Source organism: Natator depressus, chromosome 10, assembly GCF_965152275.1.
Source record: "Natator depressus isolate rNatDep1 chromosome 10, rNatDep2.hap1, whole genome shotgun sequence".
Classification (NCBI taxonomy): domain Eukaryota; kingdom Metazoa; phylum Chordata; order Testudines; family Cheloniidae; genus Natator; species Natator depressus.
Genome location: NC_134243.1, coordinates 51,802,914 through 51,826,738, shown reverse-complemented (window position 1 = coordinate 51,826,738; position 23,825 = coordinate 51,802,914). Strand labels below are relative to the sequence as shown.

The following is a 23,825-nucleotide window of genomic DNA, read 5'->3' as shown; positions in this document are numbered from 1 at the left end:
GTCCTCACATGTAAATCATCATAAAAGAATATCATATACATTTTGAGCTAGTCTGAGCTGTCTATTAATCCAAATAAACAAAAAAAAAATTCATGAGCCTATCAATCGGTGCGGAATACTAAAATTACCTACCCCTAACTTACCTGCTAACACTTGAATGAATACAGCAATAATATAGATTTCCAGAGAACAAATGGGCATTTTTACACAAGATACTGGAAATATTAAAATAAAGGAAGTTTTACAGTTTTTATTTCTATTTTCTTTACATTATATGTAACTTATTTTAAGAACAAACCACTATCTACTAATATATATTTAAACATTTTTATTGTTCTTTGATTAAGAAGTGATTTTGCTTTAATACCTCTTCTGCCAAAAAGAAGTTGTACATTCTTGATTTCCACATCAAACATGTCATAAGCTTTGTCCATAATCTCTTCCAAGGATGAAAAACTAGAAGATTGATGACCCCCTTGATTTACGCTGGTGAACTGGTGGGACAGATTGAAAGAAATAAAAGTACAGTATTTATACACACACACTATATTATTCATTTCAATACTGTACAGGCGAAACTACTAGATTTTTAAAGCCTGTAATTTTTGGTTTGACTACCTCAGAAGAGGTATTTTAGAAATGTCAACGCCATTATCCTTAATAAAAATTAAGATAGCATAACTGAAAATAGAGCAAGTTCAGTAACATTTATTTTTATTTTTGTTAGTATATCACGTTATGTCTACAACAATGTATTAGTCAACTTATATAGGACTTCAAGTTTCAGCTTTACAGCACCACCATAGCATTAACTTCACAGCTCCAGAGTAGCTCAACAGCTTTTCTTAAGTCTTATTTGTTAAATAAAAGGAAGACTACTTCGCTGAAAAATGTAGGTACACAGTGCTTCATAAACAAGTGAAAGATATGGCTTTGAAAAATCACATAGCTCTTACAATTTAACTTGTTTGATATATGGAACCACATTTCACAAAGAATGAAATATAGTTCTTCTGGATGATTCTTATTCATGTGTTTATGACAAAGATGATGATGCAAATGATACTAGTGGGTTTACAAAAAGGTACCTGACCACCGATCAGCACTGTTGTCAGTCTTAAAACGAGCCTCCTGTGAACGAACAAATAATTGTATAATTTCCCTCTATCTTGAACTCAAATGAAACCAGAGGAAACCAACTGCATACCTGAAATGTACCGAAGTCCAAAATAAGTAGGTCTGACTTTTCATTGTGGAAACCGGTCTGTGGAACCACAAGATAGGATGGTTTCAGATTAACCTTCAAGTCAAGCACTTTCCGTGTTTCAATAATATGAGCTAGCCCTTAAATAAGGAAAAGAACAGGTTAAAAGATGAAAATATATTCACATCTGTAACCAATAGGTATGGGACAGGGAACAAACAATACTATACCAAGGTAAAAGTCATATTTTCACTGTAGGAGCAGTTACAGATTCAATGTGATCAATCTTTAATGCAGACATCTTTTTGGTTAACTTCTCTATATACTAACATCTTGTAAGTTTTTAAGTCAATTTTTCAATTTATTGCTAGAGAGCATTCTATCTGGATGTTAATCACTTACCTGTGTATTGACTCAAGAGAAACAGAACTCAAAGCAATTTTGATTCAGAGATCCCATGGTGTGATGTTTATTCAAACAGCAATACTAATACTGCCTCACAAGTAAGGCCCCCAGACTCTTTGCTAATATTTAAGGGTTCACTTATCAATGGTAGTTACTTTTATCTATTTACCTGTAGCAGTTCTTTCTTTAATTTCTTCCAACTTCATCAACGTGGCTGATGTTAGTCGTTCCAAATCCATTCCCTTACTTGTCTGGAAGAATTCCACCATTGCATTTATTGTTCTCTTTAAAAACAAATAGTATCAGTTTATATGCAATCATCCAATACACACTGCTTCAGCTCCAAAATATAAATTAAATATCAATTAAACTGAGATGGCAAAAAATTAAGGCAAGGAAGAAAATCTACTTTGGTACAATATTTGAAAGGAGATGGAAAGGCAATGAGCTGGAGAGAGAAAAAAAGGTATTCCCATACATTTCTAATTTGAATATTACTCACAGCATCATATATGATTTCCACAGGCTGTGATTCAACTATAAGGCTCTGGTCAGCAGTACTATCCTCTGGATTTGTCTCAAACACTATTTTAAGCAAAGATGATTTGGTATCCCCAATAGAAGCCACAAGAGAAGGTACGATACTTTGTTGTTTCAGTCCTGTTACATACCAGTGCTCAAGCTTTGCCTCCACTCTGTAAATGAAGACAAGAATTGTTTTAAATCAATTTGTATTGAATATTCAAGAGTATGTAAATGTATCAATGGAATACAAGCTGCAATTTCACTTTGCACCAACATGAAACAGGAAAATTCACAGTGTCTTAGACAAGATGTAAGTGAACACAAGACACAGGGGTGGCTAATCATTAGCCAAAACTGTCTCAAGAAGTATCCTAAATTCATAGGACTAACTACATGCCAAAGGATTTTAGGAGATTCTTGCCTATAAAAAGGCATCAAAGAAATACCTTAGGTTAAATGAAGCTAAATACTTTAAGTGACAATGCAGGCTACACAAAGAAAAGAATACAACAGGAGACTAAATTAAGCCCTGCGATTTTAATGTCCTTACCATCTACATTCAACTTTATTTCATTTTAAATTCAGGTTCACATTTCTCTTGTAACTGATTCTCTTATTCAGAGATAGTGCACTTATGCTAGATTAGAAAAAAAGTAATTAATGATTTAGGAGAGCCAGTTTGGAGCCCAATCCTGCCGATTTCAATGCAAGTTATGGACCCAGTCTTGCTCCCTTTGATACCAATGGAAGGTCTTTATTGTTTACTTCAGGAAACAGGAACCAGATTTCTGAATGTGAGATTATGTTGGTTGGTTGCACCTTAGAAAAAAAAAATACATGGTTTTTCTACAACTGACTATTAAGATCTTCATTCAGTTTTAGTAGTAAAGACTTGGGAGTTCAAAACAGGAAAGTCCGTTTAGGCTCAGGTTCATAGAGATGTGATTTTTTTAACATTTTAAAAGAAAGGAGAATAGCTAAGGCAGATTAGATCCACCTTTTCCTTTATGAAATTTTATTAATAAAATCATCACTTCCACATTTTTGAGCATAAGTCTCATTGCCAACTATACTTTCAAAAGTCTCCTTCTTTATTTTTGGGCCAAGTGCTAGTTGTGTGTCCCTCAATCTGCCCAGTGAAACCACATTACACATTACAGAATATTTTAAACAGATATTCTGTGAAATTGGGTTCTGCATAAAAGAAAAGTGGGGGGAAAAACAGAATCTGTTAAAATTACTTCTCCTACTCTCACCACCAATATGCTAACTTGAATTAGAAAAAGTGTGCACAGGTTCATTTTCCAGATGAAACATCTAAGGGTGAGAGTGTATTAGTTCCTCGGTGAAGATTCCATAGGACGTTTGTGGCAGAGCTGGGAAATAAACTCTGATATGAGGACAGACCCATATCCTGGAAACAGGCCACGTCCATCATCATAACTATTATTTCAAATCTCTGTATTTGATTAGGGCACCCTTTATCATAGAATCATAGAATATCAGGGTTGGAAGGGACCTCAGGAGGTCATCTAGTCCAACCCCCTGCTCAAAGTAGGACCAATCCCCAACTAAATCATCCCAGCCACAGCTTTAAGCAGGGTTAATCCTTTGTGAAGTGCTTTGAGATTTTCAGATGAAACAGAACTATGTGCAAAGCAATATTTGTCACTTCTTCAGCTAAAAGTAATCAAGATAACCAACTTAACTGGGGGTGGGCACTCTGGCCAGCACATTTGGCATTGACTGAGGAGCCAGGCTTGGTATTACTTTTAGCACTTTTTAACAAAATATGGAATGAAGACAAGCTGCACATGTATGAACGGGTAGCATAAATAAAAGGTAATTATGTTAAACACTGAATGAAGCAGGGCTCCAAAAGAGGCCTTTATTAAGCAAGCCAGCACAGCTCACTCCTTCAACTTTTTTTTTTTTAAATAAAAATCAATATTTATAACTTCATTTACCTACAAAAAAAGTTTTAAGTTGTAAAAAATCTGAGAAAATGTAATAAGGAGAGTCATACACAACATATTGCTTTGTTCAAGAATCATTAATTTTAAAAAGGAATAAGCAGAGTGAAAATTAGCACCCTGAAAATATAAATTCATCACTGTTCACAGAAATATGAAAAAGCAAACATGTAATTACTTAAGTGCTTGTGCTCCTGGTCTCTGAGATATTTTCGTGCTTAGATCAATTATCTGTACTTTAAGAGTCTCTGGCACATCCTTGTCTTCTTTAATTGTAAGAGAAGTACTTAACAGCTTCAGTGTCATTACATGAGCAACATACTAGTCGGGGAGATAAAAAAAATTGAGATTAAGAGTCTTTGCACAAATGCTTCATGATAATTTCTATTTTCTTATATTTACCACATATTCCACTGTTTTATATAGTTTTAGTGCAGCCAATCCAGTAGCCCAACACATTGCCTGGTTACCCACAAAGAAACCTGTGTTACAGGCCCCTGAGTTCAATCATCATCCCCTCCCTCCAAGTTTAAAAAAAAAAAAAAAAAAGGTTACTGAGGTATTTCCTTTCTCTGACAGAACAGACATCAATTCCATCTAACAATAATTATTTTTACTCGAGTCATAGACATACTACATTGATGGAAATCCAGTGAAGCCAGGCAACTCCTAATCCCATGGCTAGTTGAACTCAAAGATATAATTACTAGGTGCGGTCATTAATTTTGATTAATGATCTGAATAATTTACACATATATGTATGTCAGTCTCAGCAGCAAGAAAGATTATGTAAATCAAAGTTACTGGATTACTTCCTGGGACCTATGTTTGAGTGCATCCACATAAAATCAGAGCACACTTTTCCTTTTTGAGAACAAGAAGAAATGATTTCTCTTTATCTGAATCAAAACAGAAAAGTAGGATTTGAACATTCCTTGATACATAAACATGGAAAAGAAACAGTTATGTAACCCATACATTCTTCTGAGTACGTGACTAGCAGCCCTAACCTAAAGAACAGGACTACCAGTGTGGAGAGAGAAATTAAGAGGGTAGCAATGTACACCGAGTATACTGCCACAGTATACCACCAAAGATTCCCTCATTAAATAATAAATATTTTCCCACACTGTGTGAAAGACTTTTCTACGGAAGGGAAGGTTCTGTATTCCACTGAGGGTAATGTGCATGCTTCCTGCCCCTGGAGCTGGAGCTTTTGAAAATAGTAGTGTCCGTCGGTCTGCACATGCACCCTTCCACTGCCACCTGGTTTCGCCCGAAGCAATAAAGGGCAAGGCAGACCAGTCACGTCTCCAGTTCCTTCTCCACCGCAGACATATCAGATCCACAGCAGAGGGGAAGTGGGGTAGGTTTGGAATACATAGAGGAACCACACATCTCAAAGAGCCTCCAGTAACTGGTAAGTAACCTCCCGTTCTTCTTCGAGTGATGGTCCCTATTGTATTCCACTGAGGTGATTGACAAGCAGTACCTATATAGGAGAGTGCAAGGAGGATGACGGAAGCATGGAATGAAGGACCGCTGTACCAAATGAAGCGTCCTTTGCCGAATCATGCACCAAGGCATAATGAGAAGAGAAGAAGTGCACCAAGCTCCAAGTGGCCACTTTACAAATGTCCAACAGGGGCATGTCATGGAGTGCAGCGGTAGTTGAGGCTTGTGCTCTCGTGGAATGGGCCTGTATCCCACCCAGTGGGGATCATCCTGCTAGTTCATAGAGCGTAACGCATCCTGAGACCCATTTTGAGATCCTCAGGGTGGAAATGTGCTGTCCCTTAATTATCTCTGCTATGACCACAAAGAGTCTGGGAGACTTTCAGAATGGCTGTGTCCTTCGAAGCTTACACAATCAACCTTGTAAAAGTACAAAAACATTTTCTTGTGATGCTGCCCTGCAAATTTTTTTGGTGGATGTGCATGCACTTTCTACTCACTAAGATGTTGCACACTTTGTATAGTGAAGTAATCACATCCAAGTTAATATCTGCATGTTTATGTTTGCATTATGCACAACTTCCAATGGTATATTTTTGAACCCCTACTGCAGCATCAAACCACTCTCTGAGAGGACAAACAGAGCAAGTTTATTTGACGGCTGATCATTTTGTTAACAGGGTCAGTGAAACAGTATTCAGGGTCAATCTTGAGAGTAAACACTTCATTGAGATACATAGAAGATTACTGTTTCAGGCTATTTTACATCTCTCATGAGCATCATGAATTATTCTAGTTTTTCTTTCACTTATGAGAAGTTACAACTCATATTACACTACTAAGATCTCCAGTCAAGTCTTCAGGACAAAAAAAAAAAATCACATTCAAATAGATAACACTTGCTGAACTTCTGTATAGCTACAGGTTTCAGAGTAACAGCCGTGTTAGTCTGTATTCGCAAAAAGAAAAGGAGTACTTGTGGCACCTTAGAGACTAACCAATTTATTTGAACATGAGCTTTCGTGAGCTACAGCTCACTTCATCGGATGCATACTGTGGAAACTTCCACAGTATGCATCCGATGAAGTGAGCTGTAGCTCACGAAAGCTCATGCTCAAATAAATTGGTTAGTCTCTAAAGGTGCCACAAGTACTCCTTTTCTGTATAGCTACAATATCATAAATACATAAATGGCTAGTCCACTCTGTGCCAAAGGGGTAGAGCTGCCAAGGGCAATATTTTGTATACTTGAAGCTCTCTGATTTACTGCAAGGTTCTTATCTCAAGCAATATGCTGTAAATCAAAGTAGTACATTTTCTCCAGCCCTCCAATTATTTTGGTGGCACTTGCTCTGATTTTTTCATTATTCTTCTTAAAAAAAATGTTGACACCAGAAATCGACATAGTATCCCAGCGTCCATCTCACCAATCCCATATACCAAGGTAAAGTCACATCCATACTCATTACTTCCCTGTTTATATATCCAAGGATCCCATTAGCTTTTTGCCACAGCTCATGTTCAGTTGATTGTCCACTATGACCCCTTAATCCTTTTCAGAGTTACATCTGTCCAGGATTCAACCCCGCATTCTGTAATTAGAACCTACATTACTTGTTCCTGGATGCATAACTGCATTTGGCTACATTAGAACACATTTTGTTTGAATGGGCCCATCTTACCCATCTGTATGACTGCCTTGTCCACATTAGTTACTCCTCTGCCAATCTTTGTGACATCTTCAAATTCTGTCAGCAGTGATTCTCCACTATAAATGGCCCTATTCAATACTGATTCCCCACTGACAACTGCTTTTTTAAAATCTATCAGTTGACCAATTCTTAATTCATTTAATGTGGGCTTTATTGACAGCATGTAGTGCTAATTGTTTAATAGACTATTTTTGGTACTAAGACAGACAACTTATATAAGTTTAAGTACATTACATCTATGCAGTTAACTTTATCAACCTAACTGGTAGTCTCAAAGATTTAAATCAAGTTGGACTAGAACTCTCTTCCATAAAATCATACTGACTGACATACGAATATGTTTATAACTGCATCCCAGATCAGCTTTTCTATTATTTTGGCCAGGACTGATGTCACGCTAGTCAGTCCACTGTTAGCCTGGTCACACAGTTTGTCTTTTTTGACTATTGGCATAAAATTAGCACTCTTCCAGTCTTCTGGAATTTGGTAGGTATTCTAAGATATATTAAAAAGAAGAGATCTCAGCCAACTCTTTTAGGACTCTTTAGTGCAAGTTACCTGGGCTTCCTGATTTAAAAAGATTCATCTCTAGCAGATGTTCTATGATTCTAGTACATTATCCTGCTTCTTTCCAAATACAGAACAGAAATATTTATTCAAACTTCTGCCTTTTTTGTATCATTAATTTTACCGTCTCTAACTAGTAATGAGTCTATACTACTGTTAGGATTTCTTTTGTTCCTAATATATTTAAATTCCTCTCTGTCCTTAGCCCTGCAAGCCATGGATTTCTCCCTGAGGTCTTTAGCTTCCCTTACCAATTTTCTACACTTCATAACTTCTAATTTATTCTCATTACTCACTATTTCCTCTCTTTTCCATTTTTTGTGTTTTGCTTTTTAATTTCTAATTGCTGCCTGCACTTCACTGCTAAACCAGGACAGGTTTTAGCCTAAGCTGTCCTCTTTCTTACCTGGAGTAATCGTGGCTTTTTGGCCATGTGAGCTTCTTGTGCACATAACTAGCTGGAATGCAGACTTGGGGATTTCTGAACAATCTAATTGCTTACTGCTGTTTGTTACTATTGTGTTTGTGGAAACAGCACCTTGTGCATATATATTTTTAACCCAACAAAATTACACAGTGTATATACCTGACTCATATAATCAATTTCTCATCCTAACATGAACAACCCTGCCAAGCTCTGAATATTGGTTAACCATTGACCCAAGGCATCAACAATACTATACTAACGTTTGAACTAAATACATATTTATTTCACTTAATTACTACAGAAATGCACTGATGTTAGGATTCTAAGTTTAAACTCCAATTTAAGTTCTTCCCTCCAACATTCAGCAAGAAATAGAGACACTGAAGAGGTCAAACTATTTTAGTTGTTTTTTTTGTTTGTTGGAATTTGTTTTGTTTCCCCCATTTACAGCAAACCTTTTATTTTTTCCTCTCTTTTAAGCAGCAAGTTTATCTTTCAACTCATTCTGCTCCCATTACCTATTTGCACATCATTTGGGGAATAAAGATCACACATGAATGATTTTATTAAGACATCCTGATAGTAACATCAAGCGAGTGATTTGTCGGGATGCATTTGACTGTTGGACACCAAAATCTCAACAAGCCCAGATATTTATACAGCCCAATATAATGATCTTTTAGTCTATATATAGTGAATATGAACTCACAGTGAATATATATTTGGCAGATCAGTATCAGTGAACGATTGGCACTCAAAATATAGTCATTCCTAACTTCACTCCTGTATTACTGACATATACCAGGACAACAAATTTTTTGTTCTTTTTTCATTAAAAATGGTCAGTTTACCTTCTTAGGTAAAGTCAAGCCGTGAGAGCTGTCACTATACCCAATAGCAGTAAAGAGCTTAGCCTTTTCTTCTGGGGTCATGAGGTCATCAATGGCTAAAAAAAAAGTGTTCAAATTCACATTAGTATCCATAACTGGTATAGGAAAAACATAATTTAATTAATATATCTTAACACCACAGGCTGCCAGGGCACTTAATTTAGTTTCTGCTATGAAGTATTTCTCAAAAAGATTGTAAATTATGCAATGTGACTCTCATTCCCCCACCACAAGCTAGTGATATATACCTACATAATGTAAGCTCACTGAAATTACTTGCATCCCAGTGGCACAGAGAAGCCCAGCTGTGATCAAGACTCCATTGTGCTAGGCATCATGCAATACCCTAAGAATTCCTGGCCCAAACAGCCAACTGTCACTAGAGGAACTTGCTAGTGAATACTTGCCTTTTACAACTATCATAAATAATTCAGTATTTTTTCTTTACAATGCACTTCTGAAATTTTCATACATCATTTACAAGAGGCCACAGCTTATTTGCTGACATATTTTATTACTGTGTTTTCACTGAATTACTACTATCTATTCAGTGATATAACAGCAGAGAACCAAAATTAAAACACAAGGAAACACTGCACTCCATATCTCTACCTTTCTTCTTTTCCTATAGCCAAGCAGGACAGACAGTCACCTACCCACAAGTGAATTAAATATTAGTACTATTTGTCAAGCTTCATGTGAGAATGACCTATTTAAATTCAAACCTACTTTCAGGAACTGGTGATTCTTCATCTTCCTTTTTTCTAGATTCCTTCTTACCCCAGAACCCACTAAACCATCCTCCACCTTTCTTCTCTCCATCAGCAGATTTCTTCCTCAGCAATTTCTGCCCTGATCTTATCACCTACAAACCAAAAATAATTAGTTAAATTAACATAAATGTTAGAACCATTCCATATTAACTTTTGTTTTACCAGAAATTAAAGAATGGATATATCAAATGATGTACATGCATTTTCAGTAATGAGAGAGGTCAGAGACTAAGTCCTAGCATAAGATGGAAGTATTTATTACATTAGTCTCCCTATTTTAAAGGGGCAAAAGTGCTTCACTGCCAAACATGACATTTATTCTGTGTTGTGCCCTTTATCTACTTGTAATCCATTGCTCCAAAGAGGCTCCAATCTAATTGCAAACAAATCAAGTGAGAGCTAAAAAAACTAAAGCAAGGGAGATAAAGAAAGGGAAGGACAACTGCTGGCCCTAAAATCTATGTACTGTTAATATAGTTTATATACTTTTTCGGATTTGTTATAAATCCATCTCGATAGTTCTACCATTTTAATTTCTTGTATTCATATTTAGACCTTCCACTTTTACGTTTTAAGCAGAAAGACCCTATTACCTCAAATTCTAAGTAACAGTCCCTAGCCCAAAGAACTTGCAATTGAAAAGATACATCTTACATTATTTCTTCAGCTACCTTTAGCATAAATGCTTGACAAATTTAAACTACATCAATAGTTTCCTCTCATTATGGCACTATAAACACATAGGCTATGTTTAGTTTATCTGAGGACTCATAGCAACCTGAAAGATAGAAAAGACTTTGCAATAGGACAGTCAGCAAAGAGAAAAATACTTTGCCAGGCTGCCAGACTTTTCAGCATCTTTCAAGATCAAGCCCTATATACAAATGCATCATATCATGGAACCGATGTGTGCTATTGCTAACACATTATTCCTTGTTGAGCCCAAGACAATCTATATATGGCTCCAGTATAACTGATCCCGGAATACTACGTTCAATTCTGGGCACTATGTTAAAAGAAAGATATTAAAAAACGGAGCAATTACAATGAGGAACAAAAAAACTGGAGAAAGCCAAATCTTTATTCATAGAGTACCTAAGTGCTCATCTTGCTACCCGAGATGTGTAACTGATACGACTGGGGGCAGTGAGGACACATGCACCACCAACCACCTCCCACCATTTTGGGTGGGAGAAAAGGAAAGCAAGGGGGAACTCTAGACTGTGTTTATTTCCTCTCCCCTTCCTTCCCAGGGAGGCTGTAGCTAATAGCATCTGAGCTCATCCCACCCACTCCTGCCGCCATTGTATGTGTGGGGTCACGTCAGACTGACTGATTGTCTTACACCCTCACAGGCAGTGGGAAGCAGGGATTGCTTCTGCCCAGCATTTCGTGGCTTGTTCCATAACAGGGTCCTAGCCTCCTCCTGGTGCTTATGAGATACAATCTATCAGGTGCTAGCACACATGGACCAGTGTTTACATCCTGTATTAAGTCACCCCAAATGGGTAACATCAATTTAAAATTTCATTATTAAATATGTTGTCTGTCTTTTTCAGGATCACATGGAAAAGCCACACCTATAGATATCTCAGTATTTGGGCACAGTATTTTTCACTGGGGACAAAAAAGGTGTCTGGCAAACATGGGGACTCCATTTAGGCTTCTCCAATTAAGATCCCCACCTGAGATGGCAGGAAAGGAGAAAAATGTTGTGGGAACCTGCTGGCCCCATTCATCCACCCTAGGCAGGCTGTTCCTATCCTTCACAGGTGATCATTATTCATTCATCATTGTGATTTAAGCACAGCAAAAGGTATTAGTCTGATCATTACGTTAAAGAGAGCTATCAGCCAGATTTCAGCCCTTCCCCTGATGTTACCTAGCTCTGATCGAAAAACCTTCCAAAACTGGGTTGGCAAGGAATTGCCAGACCAGCAATAATGAACCAGACATGGAAAGAGGTCAACAGGGAAACAAGTATATTACCACAATTAGGGGTGCAATGATTTCCCATTGAACAATTAAGTATACCACTCCTGAGCTGTTTAGAGAGAATATGGTACAGATATTTCCTTGGTCGAGACCTCATACAGATTCCTTTCTTGCTGCTCAGCAGTGTGAGAGTAGACATAAACCAATTGCTGTCGTCCCCTGTGGTGGGTTCCAGTGCAATGGGTGGGTTGAGAAAGGGTAAGATGTAAAAACCCCGTAAAACAATGGGCTGCTTGGGCATGGAGCCCAAACATGACATTGCACAGTGAGGAGATATGCCTCCAAGTCTTGTGGACATAGGATTTCCTTCCTCTCTCCTCTCCTACATCCAACATGGATGAAGGGAATAGATTGAGACTCTAGCTTCATGCCAGGATCTCCAACTAGGCCAGTGGATATACAGAGGGCACTGCCTACATATATATACACACACACACACAGGTTTGTAGAACCCAAGGTTAGCAGTGCTCAGTTAAATTCTGCACTGTAACAGGCCTGCCAATTAGTGGTTTCTTGTTGTTTAATAGCTTAAGTTGTGATCACTGCATTTAACCATACTCTGGTGTGTCTCACATTGCTTCCGTCTCTGCCTCAGTAGGAATAAGCTTGGCTGGGTGATAAAGAGAAGTGACCTAACAGTCACATATTTGGGATGTATAACATCAAGGATGGAGATCAAGTATTTGGGAGGTCATGCAGGAATATAAGTAGTTCTGTAATGGAATAAAGAAAGGGGAATATTTAGGTGTATTATCAGGAAAAAAAGACAGCAAGGTGTATCATGCTATGGGATACCATGCCAGCAGAAGTATTAGAAGTCTCAATTCTTGATACAAATTTAAGACTGAACACCAAACTAGGAAATTATAGTATAGTAAACTGTCCAGCAAAAAGCAAGAATTATAACATAAGAGCTCCTCTCCATCTATCTTCTATGCTTCTATAACGTAGGTAAGACTACAGCAGTGAAACACTGTAAACTCTTTCCTGAAGGATAGAAAACCTCCGCAAGCCAGGCCTTAACTTCATATGCATAAATACCTGCTACTAAACATTAAAAACTGTTTTTTTATTTATTTTGTTACCTCAACTTGTGCTTGCTGTCTTGCTAAAATGATGTTGAAAATGTCCAGTGCTCTTTCTAGATCCTGTTAAACAAAGGAAATAAATACCCTGTTTAGTGTAAGATGAACTAACTTACGGCCTCTTAAAAAAAAATTGCTGCAGTAATCCATTCCACAAATCCATTTAAGACTCCTTTCTAGCCTCTGCCTTTTAGAATTTCTCTCTCTACAACAGGTCACTAGAAGGTGAAAGTTGGCTTAAGACAGAATATTTACTAAACCAGTTTTCCAGTTCAATAAATGTTGGGAGTGCATTTCATCTATAATTCAGGAAGTTGAACATAACTGAAGTTCACAAATCCTTTTTCATAGTGCCCACATATTAACAATAATATGGAGGTTTTCTGATACTTTGGAGCTGAAAATTGAAGTATACCCATACAGAATTGCAGTATGGAAAGCAACCAGCCGTCAACTTTATATTACTAAGTTTAAATAATTAATTATCTTAGCTTTCTTTTCCCATGTATGTTTTAACAAAAAGTCAATAATTGCAGTGATGAAAAAAAGTAATAGCCATTAGAATTTCAGCCTCCCGCAAGTTTTAAGCTCAATTTCTGAAATATTTTTTTAAAATGACACTATCCAAATGGCTAGTATGCTATTAGAACACCAAATTGTGAAAATTAATGTTTCATTTTGGTACATATTGTTTTTCAAATTCATTTACTATTCCTGACTTTACACTTGATTACACACATTTTACATTAAAGAATCAGGCTCTCACTCTCTCTAGATAAAAGGTTGATTATTTTAAAACATTTTTGTTTAAAAAAAATAGCAGAAGTGAAGAATACTACTCCAGATTTTCTCTTAGTTTTAGTCAAGTGTGAATATTAAGCAAGGCTCTTCTTTAAGAGAGGAATTAATTTAACATATTGGTTGGCCGGAGGGATGTTACAAAAAAAAGAAAAAACACTAAAATATTCATCAGTAAAGATATCAAGATTTACTCCACTGTCAAATATACCACCATATTAATAGCAAGTACCTGAATTTGTCGTCGTGTTTCTTCTGATAGTTTGCTCTGTGTTAGTTTGTTCTTGTACATACTTTTGTAGTTCTTCAAAAGCTGCCTATGATGTTTCATGTTACTCCATGACCACATGCGAGTGCATCTTCTGATATGAACTTCAAGAATGCTGTTAGCTGCATATTTCCACCTGTAAGAATTTCATTTGCATTAATTATTTCTGGCTGCATTTTATGATTTACAACTTAAAATTAAATTGTGAAGAAAAAAAAAGAACAGTAAATCAAGGTTTGATTATTTTGTTCATAGTACCTGAACAAGTTGTAACTCTAGGAGTTACACTAGAAGATGACAGATTTCAGAGTGGTAGCCGTGTTACTCCTCGTTCTTTTTGCTGATACAGAGTACTTGTGGCACCTTAGAGAGTAACAAATTTATTTGGGCATAAGCTTTTGTGAGCTAAAACCCACTTCATCAGATGCATGCAGTGGAAAATACAGTTGGAAGATATATATACACAGAGAACATGAAAAAATGGGTGTTGCCGTACGAACTCTAATGAGACTAATCAACTAAAACCTCTCCAGCGCATCATCAGTGATCTACAACCTATGCTGAAGGACGATCCCTCACTCTCACAGATCTTGGGAGACAGCCCCCCAACCTGAAGCAAATACTCACCAGCAACCACACACACACCACACAACAAAAACACTAACCCAAGAACCAATCCGTGCAACGAAGCCTGTTGCCAACTCTGTCCACATATCTATTCAAGGGACACCACCATAGGACCTAATTACATCAGCCACACCATCAGAGGTTGGTTCACCTGCACATCTACCAATGTGATATATGTCATGTGCCAGCAATGCCCCTCTGCCATATACATTGGCCAAACCGGACAGTCTCTACGCAAAAGAATAAAAGGACACAAATCAGACTTCAAGAATTATAACATTCAAAAACCAGTCAGAGAACACTTCAACCTCCCTGGTCACTCAATTACAGACCTAAAAGACGCAATTCTTCAACAAAAAAAAAAACTGCAAAAACAGAGTCCAACAAGAAACTGCAGAACTGGAATTAATTTGCAGACTGGATACCATTAAATTAGGCTTGAATAAAGACTGAGAGTGGATGGGTCATTGCACAAAGTAAAAACTACGTCCCCATGCTAATTTTTCCCCTACTGTTACTCAGACCTTCTTGTCAACTGTTTTATAGTGATAATCAGGATGGCCCATTTCAAAGTTTTTTTTCTCCTGCTGATAATAGCCCACCTTAATTGATTACTCTTGTTAGAGTTGGTACGGCAACACCCATTTTTTCATCGTGTGCGCGCGCACACACACACACACCCCCCCCACTGTATTTTCCACTGCATGCATCCGATGAACTAACTAATAAATTTGTTAGTCTCTAAGGTGCCACAAGTACTCCTTTACTAGAAGAGGAGTTGTTCCAGTTATTGTTTAATTTAAGAAATTAAATTTGAAACCAATGTCTGATTTTCACAAGTGTTGCACACCAGCATCCCGATTCACCTCATCTTTAGTTACCAGGCTATAAGCTTTAACTATATTTCCACTCTGAATAGGGTAAAGCTGAAGCTGGCAATACAGTCCAACATTAAGTTGGATGGAAAAAGAACAGAACTGCTACTGTACTAGATCTATGTTACAACAGCAAATCACATCAGAAATTCCTCATGTTCAGTGGTCTCATCCAATGATCAGCTGCAAATTAACCTATTTGACTTCAGCAACATAGAACTTGGCATAATAGGCACACTGCTCAAAATAAAATGGGCTGGAACAACATTTTGCATGTTTTGACTGAAATACACTAGCATACCCATTTAGAACAGCTTGCGGAAAGCTACTGGCTATGACATTCTGTATCAATTGCTTCAGTCTCTTCCTTAATAACTGAAAGAGCTCATCTATTAAACATTCAAAGGAAGACTCCACAAGTTGCTATAACAAGTTCCCACTTTTTTCTGTTTAGCTTCCAGTTAGAACATGGAGTTGGCTTATTAAGCATTTCTCCTGGAGAGTAGACATTTGGAGTTCAGAATATCAATATTTTGCCAAAAAGAAAAGGAGTACTTGTGGCACCTTAGAGACTAACCAATTTATTTGAGCATAAGCTTTTGTGAGCTACAGCTCACTTCATCGGATGCATACTGTGGAAAGTGTACAAGATCTTTTTATATACACACAAAGCATGAAAAAAAAATACCTCCTCCCACCCCACTCTCCTGCTGGTAATAGCTTATCTAAAGTGACCACTCTCCTTACAATGTGTATGATAATCAAGGCGGGCCATTTCCAGCACAAATCCAGGGTTTAACAAGAACGTCTGAGGAGGGGAGGGGGTAGGAAAAAACAAGGGGAAATAGGTTACCTTGCATAATGACTTAGCCACTCCCAGTCTCTGTTCAAGCCTAAGTTAATTGTATCCAATTTGCAAATGAATTCCAATTCAACAGTTTCTCGCTGGAGTCTGGATTTGAAGTTTTTTTTGTTGTAATATAGCAACTTTCATGTCTGTAATCGCGTGACCAGAGAGATTGAAGTGTTCTCCAACTGGTTTATGACTCCAAATCGAGACTCCAGCGAGTAACTGTTGAACTGGAATTCATTTGCAAATTGGATACAATTAACTTAGGCTTGAATAGAGACTGGGAGTGGCTAAGTCATTATGCAAGGTAACCTATTTCCCCTTGTTTTTTCCTACCCCCTCCCCTCCTCAGACGTTCTTGTTAAACCCTGGATTTGTGCTGGAAATGGCCCACCTTGATCATCATACACATTGTAAGGAGAGTGGTCACTTTAGATAAGCTATTACCAGCAGGAGAGTGGGGTGGGAGGAGGTATTTTTTCATGCTTTGTGTGTATATAAAAAGATCTTGTACACTTTCCACAGTATGCATCCGATGAAGTGAGCTGTAGCTCACGAAAGCTTATGCTCAAATAAATTGGTTAGTCTCTAAGGTGCCACAAGTACTCCTTTTCTTTTTACGAATACAGACTAACACGGCTGTTACTCTGAAACCTGTCAACATTTTGCCAGTAGCTCAAAGGAAGTTCTACAGAAGAGAATGGGTAAGCTTATTCACCTACAAGTCTTCAATAAGCACTGAAATACAACTCTTAGGAACCCAAGATCCTTTATTAAACAAATAGTAAATGATGTGCAGAAGAAAGGTGTTTAATTCCTCTGAATATACCCTGTTACTTCCAGAATTAAATTTGGCATTTTTTTTAGGGGAAGGGGGAGAGAGCAGGGGTAGGGCTTATGTGACCAAAGGCCACCCTATCTTGAATGGTCATTTAGAATATGTGCTAACTACTTATGCTAAACCATCTGTTCCACCTTGCATTTAGCTGTGATGCTCAGAGTATCTTTCCCAGTCCTGAAGAAGAGCTCTGTATGGCTCAAAAACTTGTCTCTCTCACCAACAGATGTTGGTCCAATAAAAGATAAAAGCTCATCCACCTTGCCTCTCTACTTGTTTAAATACAGTTTTCCTTATTGGCATTACTTTAGAAGTGAGAACTTAACATTGGACAAGTAGTATCTAGACCATCTCATCAATTTTTAAAGCATATTAACAACAAAGTAAAATCAAGAAGGTAACAAATAGTCCTATCCTTAAGAGAAAGCATGAATAGTGGTCATGGCCCATATGAAAGCTTCCAGCATTTATTACTCAGTGATCCAGTAGTTGCAGGAGATGCAGTACAAAGCCTGATATCTTAATGCAGTTCTGTTAGACAATACAACTTACCACTGTTTGGCATTTTTATGTAGAGGTACATCTGGTCTGTATTTTCTGTATGGTACATTTCGAACCATGTAATCTATGGACTCCAGAAGGTCAATCATACTGAGGTACTACACACATGAAACAAAACATTATTTCTTACCACCAGAGGTTTACATAATTTAATTATATGCAATGATCAGGTTACACATAGAGCTATTTAATGGTCTTCCGTCTTTACTGAAATATATAGAAATGCATGCTCTGTGGATAACGAAGTATAGAGTTACATGCATGACGCACGGTATAAACTGTTGGTTGCGTAAATCACAATCAAAAGGCACAGTTTATATTTCAGTTCGTGTGCTTGTCTCCCTGTGGTAGAGCTTCTCAAATTGGTTTCTTTCCCTCACTTCCCCTCTGTGCGTTCCCCACAATGCACTATCCTGTGTGTCTCAGTTGTATTACTGGAACCCACATATAGATTTATTGCATTTCCCATGCTGTTTCTGTAATACAGCCAGTATGCCACAAGATTACACCCTCGGACTAGACCAGACCTGAAAAACATCAGTCTAAACACAAAAATTTGACCAAATTCTAACCAGCTGAAAAGGACTATGAAACTGAAAAACATATACAGCTTTTAATTTGTTGCAGCGCAGTCATGCAACAGCCCTAAAATCATGGCTGTGAAGAGTTATCAAGCCCAAATTCCTACACCAGGTACTAGCTGTTCTTTACACTAATCTCTTGTTTAATGTTTCGTGGAAATGCTTCAAAATCCTCATATGCAATTGTTTCCGTGAACAGCATTTACAATTTCAGTGTTATTCATTTTCCTCAATTCCCCTTTAATTTGCATGGATTATTTAAAAAAAAAATACACCTTGGCCAATTTAAAATAAATTGCCAACCACTAAAATTTTACATTTTTGCTGTATTTTTATTCAAATGTCCATTCTATTTGCTTAAACTTTGTAAGTTTCTTCAAGTTCTCCTACACATACTTCTCAAACTTGCAGAACATTATTGTCCTAGAGTCTATTTTATACTGTAATTAGCATCTTCCTAATGATGTGCTTACATTTCTACATAACATTCAAAGTGAAGACTAAAAAAATAAAAATAAAAAATGACATGCTATTTAGTTCTGTAACTTTAAATATGACTGTGTGTGGCTCTTCTCCATGGTTCTCTCCTGAACATACTAATCACTTTCAATACTTCCAATACATTGTCCTCTCTTTGCTGCACACAGCCATTCCTACTTATTTAGATTGTATTATGCCAAGTCACGCAAATACCACACTCTTATTTGCATTGTTACTGATGCAGAAACTAGGTCCTATGTGACCACTAAGCACCACCACCTGCTTTTATATAGATAATCAATGCTATGATGATCTACCAGAAATTAATACTGTTTAACATTATGGAAAATTTAAGGTTTATAGACTCATGTGGATGCTTGACAGAAAATGTACATTAGCACGAAGCAAATTCAATTAGATTAAGATCAAGTTATAAATTAGCATAAAGTCTGCATATACTAAACAAAAGCCTGTATCTGAAAACGGCAAGAATCAGGAAGATAAACTAGAAGACACGGTAACTTGGACTGAAAAAGTCGTTTGCTTGCCTTATCCAAAATATGAGCAAAATGCTCAGCATGCATAACCCTGATTCACTGTGCTAAATTTATGTTTATGTGGGGCAAAGGCAAACAATATAATAGCCCTGCAGGAAAGACACCTCAAATAGGTGGGAAACATGCCAATGTACAAGTGTTAACCATAAATCGGTTGGGATCTTACCCACAGTCAGCCCACAGGTAGCACTTAGCCAGCACCAGGCAATGTCTGTTACAACACAGACAAAAAGAAGCTGCCACACTTTCCCAGGGTTACCATTAGGTAGTTTAGACAGGTATGCAAATGTAACTAACAAACCTGTCTGGTTGAATATATATAGGCAATGTCATAATCCTTAAACAGAGAATAAAAATAGCAAGATGACTTACCTGTGGCTTAGTGAGTTCAATGGCAATATTCTGTACTTCTATATTCCAATCAAGCTTTGGAGTTTTTAATTCAGTTTCTGCATGCGGGTTGATGTAGAGTTTTGCAGAGGCTGATACTGGCCTAAAAACTTCAAGATACAAAACACGTATAACACTATGGTTCTGATTGGCCCAAAATTAGTAAAACCGAGTAAAGAAAACTACTACTACACAAATTCTGCCACTGGTGATCTTCTGAAGCATTCTGTGATATCCCTAATCAACAGGGCCCAATACGATGTAGTAGATCTGTTTAAGACTCACAGTTTGAGCCTAAATCAATTATTAAATTTTATATTTACAGAAAAACATCAGTGTAATATTTATGCCAAAATAGCAAGAGCAAAAGTTCTAGCAGGTGATGCTCATCTTAAACATTGCACATATTGTTAATCTTGCATTACTTTTAACTAGAAGGTGAACATTTCAGATAAATATTTAAGTTGACTGCGTCAGTTCAAAACTATTACACTGATGAGAACAAAATGATTATTTTTATTTTCAATCAGCTGCAGGAGAAATGTGCTGTTAGGAAACTATGAGCATTAAAGCTACACATTATGGCAGATGCTTCTGTGATAAACAAACTAACTCTATGAGGAGTCCATAAAAGAAAATGACGACTGCAGTATTGGCTACCAAGAAGGAAACTCTATAGCATGTCTGGAGAAAGAGACCAAAAATACTCCATCAAACCTAGTGTTCGCAAGACAGATTAGAATTTAGAAGGAAAAGTGATCATTTCACACTTAAGGAATACACTTCTGCAAAATGAGCAAGTGTTTTTAAACCAAACTAGGCAAATTTGGGGTGCAAGAGGAGAAAACGAAGATGGATTCATTCCTCAGTACTGTCTGTAATGGATTTATCAAGATACTTAAGTTATCTGAAGCCGACACTGCTCTTTATGATCTCCTTAAACAACACTGAAGGGATTCAGTACAAGGACAACATTCACAACATAATACACCACTTACTATGTTTCTATAAGAAAAATGAAAAATGTTTATTTGGTCAATTTCTAGAACCTTTGTACCGTCTCACTCTGAGGACATCTGACTAAGATAGCTTGTTACATTCATTTCAGTGGTTTTATATAATTTCATTTTTTTATTGTTTTAAGACAGAAAAGTGTACTGTGATTATCACATCCGCAACCCCGCTAATTTGGCTCAGAATCTATGCTATCAGCAAGTTCGCAACCTGTCCTTTTTCTAATATTTTTAAGATACCCACTACCTTACTATTTCAGCATGAACACTTTACACAAAGCAGGAGTCCATGCTTAAATGGCATAATAATTTCTTAAATCCATGTCTAATTACTGATATTATAAAAAACTCTACTAATCACTATATACATTTAAAAGAAGATTAGCTTTATTAAAGCTAACTCTTCAAGGAGGAAGATGGGCATTTGTACCCCTTTTTGCTTCATCATAATGTATAGACAAGGTATGTATTTATTTTAAAGGTTTATGTTTTGTTTAAATTTCAGGCAGGGTGAATAAAAACAGATGATTTTTTTTAAAAAATAAAAATCAGATTTTTTTGATAAAAATGCTTTTTTAGGGAAAAACCTATCTAAAGATTGTTTTAATTAAGATACATTCTATCGCAAAGATATCTCATCATGGAAGAGGGATTATAAATTCTAGTTTTATATATTGAGACAATATATTCATGTAATGTTTTAAAAAAGTTTTGTAAATGAGTTCCAATAGTTCACGGATTAGGAACCCAATCTTATGGGGTTCCAGGGGCTTCTGTATAGATTTAGGTTTATCTTTCTATCTACCCAATGGGACTCAGTGCTCAGTATAGAAGATACCATCAGAGATGCTTAGTTTTGCAGTTCTCAAACTGGGGATTTGTGTCTCCAGAGATAACATGCTTGTTAACAGCAAAAATGTTTTGAAATAAATAAATTAATATAGAGGTGAGAAATAACAGACCTCAACCCTATAGTCCCTCTGCAAATTTGTGTACACAGAGTCAATCCCTTACCTCTCTCGAAAAGTGCAAAGTTTCAAAAAGTTCAATGAATAGAAGATGGTTGGGGGAGGAATAGATCTGCAAAAGAAGAAGTCTGGAGATAAATGTGAGAAGGGAGGGACAGGCAGGAGAAACAAAAGTGAAACTGTTTGAGCAGCATATTCCAGAATTGTAGGTCTTTCCGAGTGTAGCCTTCTTTGATTTGAGATCTACCATACCATTCTCCCACTAAAAGGGAAAACCTATAATGGCAGGCCGTAAGAGAGACCCAGTTTGGGAATATTTTAATGAAATTCCTCTGGGTAAGACAGGCATGCGTGCAAAATGCAAACAGTGCAACAAAGAAATGCAAGACCTGGTTGCCAGAATGAAACATCTTAATGATAAGTGCTCCTTCTCAGGAGGAAGCTGCGTTGGAAATGATGAAAGGAACATGTCTGAACATGAAGGATCTTCAGGTTGGTAATCTTTTTTTTTTCCTTCATACTTCTTTCTTAAGGACCGTCTGTCTTCCTTCTGGACTATTCTTGAATTCTCATGTTTGAGCAAAAAATATATTTGTTACGCTATGGTACTATCATTTTAGATGCAGTTGTGATGAAAAATAAATAGCTGAAATAGGCAGATCTTCCTTTTACAGTTTCACCTTTAAAGTAGTACTGTCAGTGAATGCAATGAGTAATACTAAATGAGAAGTATGGTAATAATCATTAAAGAACTGCACTGACTTATTTTGTTTAGGAGAATCCATCCTCAACATACAGGATTCTGAAGACTATCCACCTTCAAGTTCACCAACATTTTCTATAGTTTCAGAGTTATCTGCCAATGAAAGTGTGACGTTATTATATTTAATAAAAATCACTTTTGCTTATTAATTAACTCAGAGTAAGTAATTATTACCTGGAGGAGCAAACAACTGTGCATCTCTCTCTTTCAGTGTTATAGAGAGCGGACAATTTATGAAATTACCCTGTAAACTTTATACAGAGTAAAATGGATTTATTTGGGGTTTGGATCCCATTGGGAGCTGGGTGTCTGGGTGCTAGAGACAGGAGCACTTGCTAAGCCGTTTTCAGTTAATTCTGCAGCTTTGGGGGGATGGGTCAGACCCTGGGTCTGTGTTGCAGCAGATTAGCTTATCTGGCTCAACAAGACAGGGTTCTGGACGCCCAAACTGGCAGAGAAAACGGGCTCAGAAGTAGTCAGGTGACAGTCCCAAGGGGGTCTCTGTGACCGAACCCGTCACAGATAGTGTTTCGGTCACATCATGTATGTCACATAGCCACAGTATATCACCTGTAGCAAAAAGGAAAAAAAAATCTCTATCATCCAGAAACAACCATAAATAAGTTTGTGGTAAGAACCAGCAGATTACAGAAAGAGGTAATTGATGAAAAAATTGCCCAGTTTGTTTATCCAACCAACTCTCCTTTCCGTATGATTGAGAACCAACGCTTCATTAACATGGTTCAGTCATTAGAGGATACAGTCCACCCAACAGAGCAGATGTCACAGGCAAAGTGTATGAAAAAGAAACTGAGCAGGTCTAGAGGCTAAAATTGTTACCTTGAGTCTTGATGGGTGGAGCAATGTCCACAATGATCCTGTTGTATGTGCTTGTGTGACAAAAGAAGAAAAGAATGTCTTCCTTACAGAAACAATTGATAGATCAGGAAATGCACACACAGCAGAATACTTACAAGAAGTAGTAGTAAAAGCTATAACAAACTGAAAAAAAAATTCAAATGTCCAGTACGCAGCTTGGTCACAGACAATGCTGCGAATGAATCCAAAATGAGAAGAAACTATTTAGAAGACAGTGTCCCAAGCTAACAACATACAGTTGCAGTGCTCATTTGATGCACCTCCTAGCCAAAGGCTTCAGTGCTCCAGAAATAAAGGCTAATGTTGTTGAAATTGCAAAATACTCCCGTAACAACCACTTTGCAGCAGCTGCTCTGAAAAAAGTGG

The 23,825-nt window shown here is 37.1% G+C and overlaps 1 protein-coding gene across 1 annotated transcript in view; it reads right to left on the bottom strand.

Annotated features, from left to right (window-relative positions):
- VPS13C (vacuolar protein sorting 13 homolog C) overlaps positions 1–23,825 on the bottom strand; it is a 191,594-nt gene that overhangs the window by 132,821 nt on the left and 34,948 nt on the right. Inside the window, exons 13-23 of the mRNA XM_074966157.1 lie at positions 19,819–19,946; positions 17,820–17,926; positions 14,042–14,213; positions 13,012–13,074; positions 9,888–10,023; positions 9,120–9,214; positions 4,286–4,428; positions 2,112–2,304; positions 1,779–1,893; positions 1,208–1,344; positions 368–494 (exon numbers count right to left, since the gene is read on the bottom strand). Of these exons, the coding sequence (XP_074822258.1) occupies positions 368–494; positions 1,208–1,344; positions 1,779–1,893; positions 2,112–2,304; positions 4,286–4,428; positions 9,120–9,214; positions 9,888–10,023; positions 13,012–13,074; positions 14,042–14,213; positions 17,820–17,926; positions 19,819–19,946 (1,416 nt within the window). The remainder of the gene's footprint in view (positions 1–367; positions 495–1,207; positions 1,345–1,778; positions 1,894–2,111; positions 2,305–4,285; positions 4,429–9,119; positions 9,215–9,887; positions 10,024–13,011; positions 13,075–14,041; positions 14,214–17,819; positions 17,927–19,818; positions 19,947–23,825) is intronic.